The sequence below is a fragment of the Nyctereutes procyonoides genome, unplaced genomic scaffold, assembly GCF_905146905.1.
Source record: "Nyctereutes procyonoides isolate TBG_1078 unplaced genomic scaffold, NYPRO_anot_genome, whole genome shotgun sequence".
NCBI classification, from domain to species: domain Eukaryota; kingdom Metazoa; phylum Chordata; class Mammalia; order Carnivora; family Canidae; genus Nyctereutes; species Nyctereutes procyonoides.
The window spans coordinates 3,997,693-4,006,886 of record NW_026575024.1 but is presented as its reverse complement, the minus strand read 5'-3'; the positions used below and the strand labels follow the sequence as shown (position 1 = coordinate 4,006,886).

Genomic DNA, 9,194 nt, shown 5'->3' with positions numbered 1-9,194 from the left:
AGCCCGCAGCCAGCGCTGGTGCCCAGGGTCCACCACGGCAAGGCCCACATCTGGTGCTAGGCCTCCAGGCACTGTGAACAAAGGCAGCCTTTGGTCTTGAACTCTAGGAAGTGACTGGGCGATATTCTGTGTTGGGAGAGGAAGAAACACCCCCTCCACCAGGATGACAGGCAGAGAGCAGAAGAGTAGCGGCCGGGCCTCTTGGTCAGCTGGTCCCATCAGTGCGGTGACCAGAGCCGTGTTGGGTGCCCACCAGCGAAGGGCGGCTCTCCCAGACACCCAGGATTCCGAGAAGACCCTACACTTGGACGCAAAGCCAGGATGCGTGAAATCGTACATATTCAGATTGGCCAGTGTGGCAACCAGATTGGAGCCAAGGTAAGAGCTTGATTCCCGGGACTAGCTTTCCCTGCAGGCCCCGGGTGTGGCCCACAAACGAAGTATCACAGGTCAGCGGGCAAGGTAGCAAGTCCAGCAGATGGCCTGCACTTGCTGAATACTTGGCTTAATTAAACAAAGCCCATGGTGAAGGGGACACAGCTGCAAGGGTTAACTGAATTCATGTTATCTCGCCGCCACTTGCAGGTACACCGTGTTTACTTTTATGACCTGTGACCTACGACTTTTGTATCTAAAGACAGTAATTTGTCTCAAAATAGTTGCCTCAAGTTTGTTGGGCAACTTTTTACACCATATCACGAAGATGCCTTTGTCTCTCTTCTCTTGTTTATGTTACAAAGTTTAAAAAGATCCACATCTGTTCCATTTAGTAAGCAAAAGAAGACTAATGAGGTAAACCTAAATGTTTTAGCAGCAGAAATAATTAAAATACACTCCCAGGAATACAAATGAGTGTGTGTCCTCACCTAAACTTTTTTTTTTTTTTTAAAGACAGGATTTTTTTTTTTAAATTTATTTATGATAGTCACACAGAGAGAGAGAGAGAAGCTGACATACAGGCAGAGGGAGAAGCAGGCTCCATGCACCGGGAGCCCGACTTGGGACTCGATCCCAGGTCTCCGGGATCACGCCCTGGGCCAAAGGCAGGCGCCAAACCGCTGCGCCACCCAGGGATCCCTCACCTAAACTTTTGTACAAAGTGCCTGGTTCGGTGGCTAACTAAGAGATGACACAGCCCAACAGGCCTCCAACCTAAATTTTAACCCCAATTTTACACAGTTGTACTGTGTTAACAACCATCTCATTTTTCCCTTTGCCATCTTGAAATTAGTCTTACTAGTATGAATTGCGTTACAAATTAAATTGCATTGGGGCACCTGGGTGGCTCAGTCGGTTAAGCGTCCGACTCTTGGTTTTGGCTCAGGTTGTGATCTCAGGGGTGGTAGGATGGAGCCTGTGTGGGCTCCATACACAGCAGGGGATATGCTTGGAAGCTTCTCTTACTCTGCCAACCCATGCCTCTCTCTCTCTAAAATAAATAAATAAAAATAAACAAATCTTAAGAAAATTAGTTGCATTAGAAGTTAAAACAATTGTGGTAAAACATACACAGTATAATATTTACCATTTTTTGAAGATTTTATTTATTTACTCATGAGAGACACTGAGAGAGAGGCAGAGACACAGGCAGAGGGAGAAGCAGGCTCCCTGCAGGGAGCCCGATGTGGGACTCGATCATGACCTGAACTGAAGGCAGATGCTCAACCTGAGCCACCCAGGCATCCCTAAAATTTACCATCTTAATCATTTAAAAAATACATTTTATTTATTAGAGAGACTGAGAGCACAAGCAGGAGGAGCGGCAGAGGGAGAGGGAGAAGCAGACTCCCCACTGAAAAAGGAGCCTGACAATGTGGAACTCGATCCCAGGAACCCCGGATCATGACCAGACACTTAACTGAGCCACAGGCGACCCACCATCTTAATCATTTTTTTTAATTTCATTTTTTTTCTTTAATTTTTATTTATTTATGATAGTCACACACACACAGAGAGAGAGAGAGGCAGAGACACAGGCAGAGGGAGAAGCAGGCTCCATGCACCGGGAGCCCGACGCGGGACTCGATCCCGGAGACCCGGGATCGCGCCCTGGGCCAAAGGCAGGCGCTAAACCGCTGCGCCACCCAGGGATCCCCATCTTAATCATTTTTAAGTGTACAGTTCAATAGTGTTAAGCATATTCACGGTGTTGTGCTTCCAATCTCCAAATTGCTTTTCCTTTTGCAAAACTGAAACTCTGTTCCCATTATATACTAACTCCCCATTTCCCTTCTCCCAGCCCTAGGCACCCATCCTTCTACTAGCTAAGAATTTGAACTTTTTAAAAAAATTCATATTTATTTAGAGAGTGCGTGTGAGCAGGGTGGGGGCATAGAGGGAGAGGGAGTCTCCAGCAGGCTCCACGCCCAGTATGGAGCCCAATGCAGGGCTAGATCCTGCCACCCTGAGATCATGACCAGAACCCAAATCAAGAGTCGAAGGTCCAGGGACGCCTGGGTGGCTCAGTGGTGAAGCATCTGCCTTTGGCTCAGGGCATGATCCCGGGGTCCTGGGACTGAGTCCCACATCGGGCTCCCTGCATGGAGCCTGCTTCTCCCTCTGCCTGTGTCTCTGCCTCTCTCTCTGTCTCATGAATAAATAAAATCTTAAAAAAAAAAAAAAAGTCGAACGTGCAAACAACTCTGCCATCCGGGTGCCCCAGAATTTGAACTTATTTAGGAACCTCATAAAAGTGACATCATACAGTATCTGCCTTTCTGTGTCTGGCTTATCTCACAAAGCATTATGTCCTCAAGGCTCAACCACGTTGCAGCCTGTGTCCAAATCTTCCTTTTTTACGGCTAAATAATAGTTCCTTGTGTGGATACACCACATTTTATCTACTCATCTGTCCATGGACACATAGGCTGTTTCCACCTTTTAACGATTGTGAATAATGCAGCTAGGAAGAACTAGTCTTCTAATGCAGCTGTTTATTTTTTATTTATTTATTTTTTAGATTTTATTTATTTATTCCTGAGAGACACAGAGAGACAGAGGCAGAGGGAGAAGCAGGCTCCATGCAGGGAGCTGGATGTGGGACTCGATCCTGGGACTCCAGGACCACGACCTGGGCCAAAGGCAGATGCTCAACCGCTGAGCCACCCAGGCGTCCCTAATGCAGCTATTTAAAAGCTGGGGCAAAGAATATCACTGCTGGAGATGAAGTTCCCATCTTTCCACACCACGCTGATGAGACTTTCCTAAGTCAAACACAGAGAAGTGGGAGGCCCCAGCCCTGCCCTCTGAAGTGGGTAGATAATCTGGAGCCAGGCTCAGAGAGGAAGTGCAGGGTCAAGATAGGGCCTCCGCTCTTACCGCACCATCATGTCTTCTGGTAACGTTAGAGCCCTGGTGACTACTTATTATTTGGGGCCATACTTAGTTGATGGTGTCATAGAACTTAAATTTATTTATTCCTTCAGCCCCTGAACAGTGCTGGTAAATTACTATAAAATAGAGTCTGGTTAATGAGACCCCGGCCAGGGCACAGCCATCACTTATAAGATAGGGCTAGGAAAACACCCTTGGGGATTTTAACATAAATGAATATGTTTTCATTGCACTTGAATATGTCCTTCTCTAGGGCAATGAAAGGGGCTATCTCAGTAACTGTTTCCATATTAAGAGCTCTGCACACAGCTATATTAATAAATACTGTATGTGTGATTGAAAGTGTCATATGTTTCAAATAGTTGCAGGAGCTGTGCATAATCTTGAATTGTGTGCACACCTGATCATGAAAAATGCACACTGCTAAAAGCCGTGCCTGGATGTCCTAGTTATGGGCTTTTTGGAAAACTGCATGAAAATAAATCCCCAAGTGAAGGAGGAATTATTGTAAAATCAGATAAGAATTCAGTCCATTTTCATTTAATGGGATCTATACTTTACTAGCTCGAAGCACTGTAAGGTGAAATTACAGATACCCTGTCTGATGTGAAATTGTAAAACGACAGCTTTAATGTATATGACGGCCTCCATTTAATAGGAGCAAAATCCAATTTAATATTTTATGTGTTGGCATTTTATTTAAGGCATTCAGGTGGGTATAAAACACAGTCTTCATATTCATGTTTAGTAGAGGCAAGAGCAAATTACACTGTGCAGTGGGCATTGACAAAACGGGCCTAAAAGAACGTCTGGGAAAGGAGAGGCCAGACAGACGGCTCCAGGCAGGCCCAGGAGCACCCTCTTCCTGTCTCTCTGGTCAACCTGCTGGCTCCTGGGTGCCTACCTGCCCTTTACTGGGGGTCCCTCTGTACTGACTTCCCCTCCTGCTGCTTTCAGTTCTGGGAGGTGATTGGCGATGAGCACGGGATCGACTCAGTGGGCGGCTACTGCGGGGACTGTGCTTTGCAGCTGGAGAGGATCAGCGTGTACTACAACGAGGCCCACGGTAGGACCCTGTGCTCTGGTAGCAATGGTCACCTGCCCCAGGGACGCGGTCAGACAAGGGCCTGGGGAATGGAGCGTCAGAGTGATGTCCAGGCAGAGCCGTGAAATCCCTGGTGCAGCAGATCCCCAAGTCCCGTCCAGGGCAAGGAAGGACCCCCGATGAAGTCATGGGGTGGGGTAGGGGTGCATGTGTCTTAACACCTGCTGCCAAGCACCAACTTTCCTGTTTAGTTTTTAAATGAAAACCCAGAGACACTTCCAGCAGGGGCATAATCTCCATCATGGGCACGACGACAAAACAAAACAGAACATGACGGAAAAAGTATTTTGAAGGTATTTTATAGACTTGAGCACTCGTTGTTGGGGTCAAGGATATCACTCTGAATGTCTGTCTTCTAGGATAGCTTTTTCCTGACTGGTATCACAAGGTTCTATTTTGATGAAACATTAACTATTAGAAAAACAACAGTTTGCTGACTTCTTCTTATTTTTCTACACAGGTAAGAAGTATGTGCCCCGGGCGCTGCTGGTGGACCTGGAGCCTGGGACGATGGACAGCATCCGATCCAGCAAACTGGGAGCGCTCTTTCATCCAGACAGCTTCATCTACAGTAGGTTTTCCTGCAAGGGTCCCCCAGTATCCGCCCCCCACCCAACCCCCCCAACCCCGACACCTAGGCAGCCTGGTTACAGGCCTCTCCCTGCGCAGGTAACTCTGGGGCTGGCAACAATTGGGCCAAGGGCCACTACACGGAGGGCGCCGAGCTGGCCGAGAGCGTGCTGGATGCCGTGCGCAGCGCCAGCGAGGCCTGCGACTGCCTGCAGGGCTTCCAGCTGGTGCACTCGCTGGGTGGCGGCACGGGCGCGGGCATGGGCACGCTGCTGCTGAGCAGGATTCGCGAGGACTTCCCCGACCGCATCCTGAACGCCTTCAGTGTCCTGCCGTCGCCCAAGGTGTCGGACACGGTGGTGGAGCCATACAACGCCGTGCTGTCCCTGCAGCAGCTGGCGCAGCACGCCGACGCCTGCTTCTGCATCGACAACGAGGCGCTCTACGACATCTGCGTCCGCACGCTCAAGCTGGCGGCACCCAGCTACGGCGACCTCAACCACCTGGTGTCCCTGACCATGAGCGGCATCACCACGTCCCTGCGCTTCCCGGGCCAGCTCAACGCCGACCTGCGCAAGCTGGCCGTGAACATGGTGCCCTTCCCGCGCCTGCACTTCTTCATGCCTGGCTTCGCGCCGCTCACTAGCCGCGGCGGCCAGCAGTACCGCGCACTCACGGTGGCCGAGCTCACGCAGCAGGTGTTCGACGCGCGCAACGCCATGGCTGCCTGCGACCCGCGCCGCGGCCGCTACCTGACCGTGGCCTGCATCTTCCGGGGCCGCATGTCCACCAGGGAGGTGGACGAGCAGATGCTGACCGTGCAGACCCGGCACAGCAGCTGCTTCGTGGACTGGATCCCCAACAATGTCAAGGTGGCCGTCTGCGACATCCCGCCGCCGGGGCTGAGCATGGCCGCCACCTTCATGGGCAACAGCACGGCCGTGCAGGAGCTCTTCAGCCGCGTGGCTGAGCACTTCTCGGCCATGTTCCGCAGGAGGGCATTTGTGCACTGGTACACCAGCGAGGGCATGGACGTGGGCGAGTTTGCCGAGGCCGAGAGCAACATCCATGACCTGGTGTCCGAGTATCAGCAGCTCCAGGACGCCAAAGCCGCTGAGGAGGAGGAGGACGCAGAGGCCGTGGGGGAGGCAGAAATGGAGCCGGAAGACGGGCCCCAGGTACCTGGTGAGGCCGCGTGAGGCCTACGCAGGGTCCCTGCAGGGTCCCTGTCCCGGAGACAGGGCCCAGGTGGGAGCTGGGGGCACTGGGGCCTCCTGCTGGCATTCGCTAACCTTCGAGACTTCCATACTCCTGTGCAAACTCTATTAACTGGTTTTTAATAGCAAAGTGAATTTGTCGTGAAGCACTGCCTTTGTTTAACAATGTTGATTGGGTAGTCACTGCACGCACAGCTCCCTACCAGACACCAAGACTCCGGGTGTGCAGCATGTGCTCTCCACACTTTCGTGGTGCTGACAAGCACCCTGCCACCCTTGCTTGGCACCCTTGCTAAGAGTCTTACCCTAGGTTCTGTCATGTATGCTGCCCAGCATCCTACCTCCTGGTACTTGCTGGCCTCCAGAAGAGCCAGGTGACTAATTGGTACGTGGGGAGCTGTGCAGCCAAGGCAAGTGAGTCAGCATCCACTAGTGAATTGTGTAGACCTTGTGTGCACGTCAGCGTACTAACTGGAAAGGGAAAAAGGGAGGAAAAAAAAAGTGGCAATGCTTTTCATCAAAATACCTGGCCAACCTCCCTCCCGCAAAACAACAGGCAAAACTCACCAACTCCAATCCTCTGATCTTTATTTCTGAATAGCTAGCTTTTAATGTGTGTGTTGAGATAGTTTCTTATGAGTGTTGGATTCTGGGAATTCATTAATCACCATCTTCAGTTTTCCTTGTAAAGGCTATTTCAAAATGCCCTTTTCACTTTCATTCAGTAAACACTTTCTGAAAGCGCTCTGTAGCCTCTGCTCTTTCAGAAAGGGCACCCGGTGTGCTGGGCAACCATTCAAATGCAGGAATTCGGCAGCCGCCTGCTGCAGCGTCCTTCCTCCTTGTGGAGGACGTGGGCTCATTAGGGAACTTTTACAGTTCAAATTAATTTGCAGAAGTTGCCATAAATGTTTGCATGATGACACAGCTTTAGCCATTACCAGAGTTTAATCTGCTCACATTACAACAGGACCAAATACACAGGAGTGTAATCAAATCATCCATAACTTTTTAATTACAGTTTACCTATTTCTGACATACAGCACAGCCATCCCTTCCAGGGCCATAAGGGTCTTAATGGCCTTCTAGAATTACCACTGAGCTATCCTATTTGATCCATGGGTAGTCAGCAATGGAAGAGGCTCTGACCCTCCCTGCAGGAAATATTTACTTGCAACCAACTAGGCTCTGGTTTCCCGATTCGTGTTTGTAATCTGCAATAAGGATAGCAGGTGGCTGCACGACACTGGCTGCTCATGCTGAGAAACATCACTCCTCATGTATGCATTGTGATATAACTACATAAAATCTGTATGGAGAGAAAACGAGGTTCTGCTAATCAGCTTCACAAGCCTTTTATCTACAACACTTAAAAAAGAGTTTTAAACACTTTCTACTTGTGGTTCAAGCACTAAAACCAAAAGCAGATTTATTAGGAAACTGTACCTATGCTGTTTGAAGTTCATAACTTCTTAAAAACTAAAAAGACTTATGACCTTTGAAGTTATAAGAATTTATATATGCTTCCTCTAGCACTTTCTTTCTCCAATCTAAAAAGGCAATCAAATAGATACAAGAATACAAATCTAAATTAAAAAAGAAAAAAAAAAACCTGCTGATTTATATTACTGTCAAGATTTTTGTTTGCTCAATAGTAATCATTAAAGTACAAGGAAATTCAATTTTAAATGGCTAAATTGCTTTATTACAGACTAAATAAATTCCTTTTCTTGGAGCCTAACCGCCCAGACTGATTAATTTGAGTAGTTAAAAATATTTCAAAATGTATCTCACCATCCTACTCTTTTGTATGGCGCGCGCACACACACACACACACACACACACACACACACAAAACCCCACTAGAAACCAAAAGAAATCTGTCCCCTCAGATTTTGAGCCTATTTCTTTAGTGGTATGGTTGCCATGGCGACACTGGTCTCAGAGGCAGAGACAGGGGATCAGAATTTCAGACCTTGTCCGGTTCCTTCACTTTACCCACAAGAACCCTGCACCAGCAGAGATTAAGGACTCCCTCGCAAATCACTCAACTAGTTAGTGAAATATCCACAGGTCTAATCAGGGTCCCCTGGTTGTCTGGACACAGTAGTCCTGGCCAGCTACCCAGCTGGCCTGGATACAGTTTACTCTATCCCAGTATCAGTTCAGGATTTTTAATCACAGAGAAAGAGGCTTGAAGAATCTTTGTTGGGCAGTAAACTTGCCTTTTATTCGGTTACTTTACCCAGTTCCCTATCACCAGCCCCGGCCCCTAAGTCTCACCTTAATTACTCCATCTGCCACTCTCCCTGAGATGACTTCTCTCTAGTTACTCAGCTGGAAAGAATTCAGCCCTTTGCCCATCGGCTTTGTTCGTCTATGAAAAAGGCCTGACAGCCTTGGGATCCATTTATTCCTATCCCTGTAATGAAAGATGCTTCCTAGGACCTTGATCTTGGGAACCGAAGTGCTGGCAACTGAGGTGCCCTGACCTCAGGACAGCCGATCAGCCCAGGCAAAGAGTTAAAGGGACCCTCAAGTGGCTACCGCCCAGTGGCCCAACTCTCACACTCATCCAGAAGCTCCTCCTTGCAGGTTCTGGGCCAAGAATTAAATAAAACCTACAGGTCAAGTGTCCTGGGGCAGGAAATCGCCTGCAGAAGGCAGAACAAAAGCATTTTCTCAGGCTCCTCCTCAGCACTGCTCAGTGGCCCCCACATCTTATTGTTAGCTTAAGTACCATGGTGAGAACTGGTCCTGGCATAGAAGCTGAACAGTGTTTCAAAATTTCCTGTTCAAATTTATTTCTCCATTCTCCACAACAGTTAAAAATCAAGCAGTTAACTTTGCAGTGGGTGTTTTACTCAGCTGAGTGCTTCCAAGTTTCAAAGGAAGATAAAAACAAAACACTTGCAACAAGTCTTCACGCCTGAGTATTTAATGAAGAAGCTAGTCACCGTGCAAACACC

General features: G+C 48.7%; 1 protein-coding gene across 1 annotated transcript; it reads left to right on the top strand.

Moving 5' to 3' along the window:
- Positions 1–7,953, top strand: TUBB1 (tubulin beta 1 class VI). The gene is made up of 4 exons (XM_055302635.1): positions 1–378; positions 4,291–4,399; positions 4,899–5,009; positions 5,108–7,953. Exons 1-4 carry the CDS (start codon positions 322–324, stop codon positions 6,205–6,207), a joined length of 1,377 nt encoding a protein of 458 aa, XP_055158610.1. The 5' UTR covers positions 1–321; the 3' UTR covers positions 6,208–7,953.
- The last annotated feature ends 1,241 nt before the right edge of the window (positions 7,954–9,194 follow it).

Bases quoted from the DNA above. Each gene is read 5' to 3' on its own strand.
- TUBB1 (XM_055302635.1), top strand. From the start codon at position 322: ATGCGTGAAATCGTACATATTCAGATTGGCCAGTGTGGCAACCAGATT. The intron at 379-4,290 runs GTAAGAGCTTGA...TGCTGCTTTCAG, and splicing joins GCAACCAGATTGGAGCCAAG to TTCTGGGAGGTGATTGGCGA. The intron at 4,400-4,898 runs GTAGGACCCTGT...TTTTCTACACAG, and splicing joins GTACTACAACGAGGCCCACG to GTAAGAAGTATGTGCCCCGG.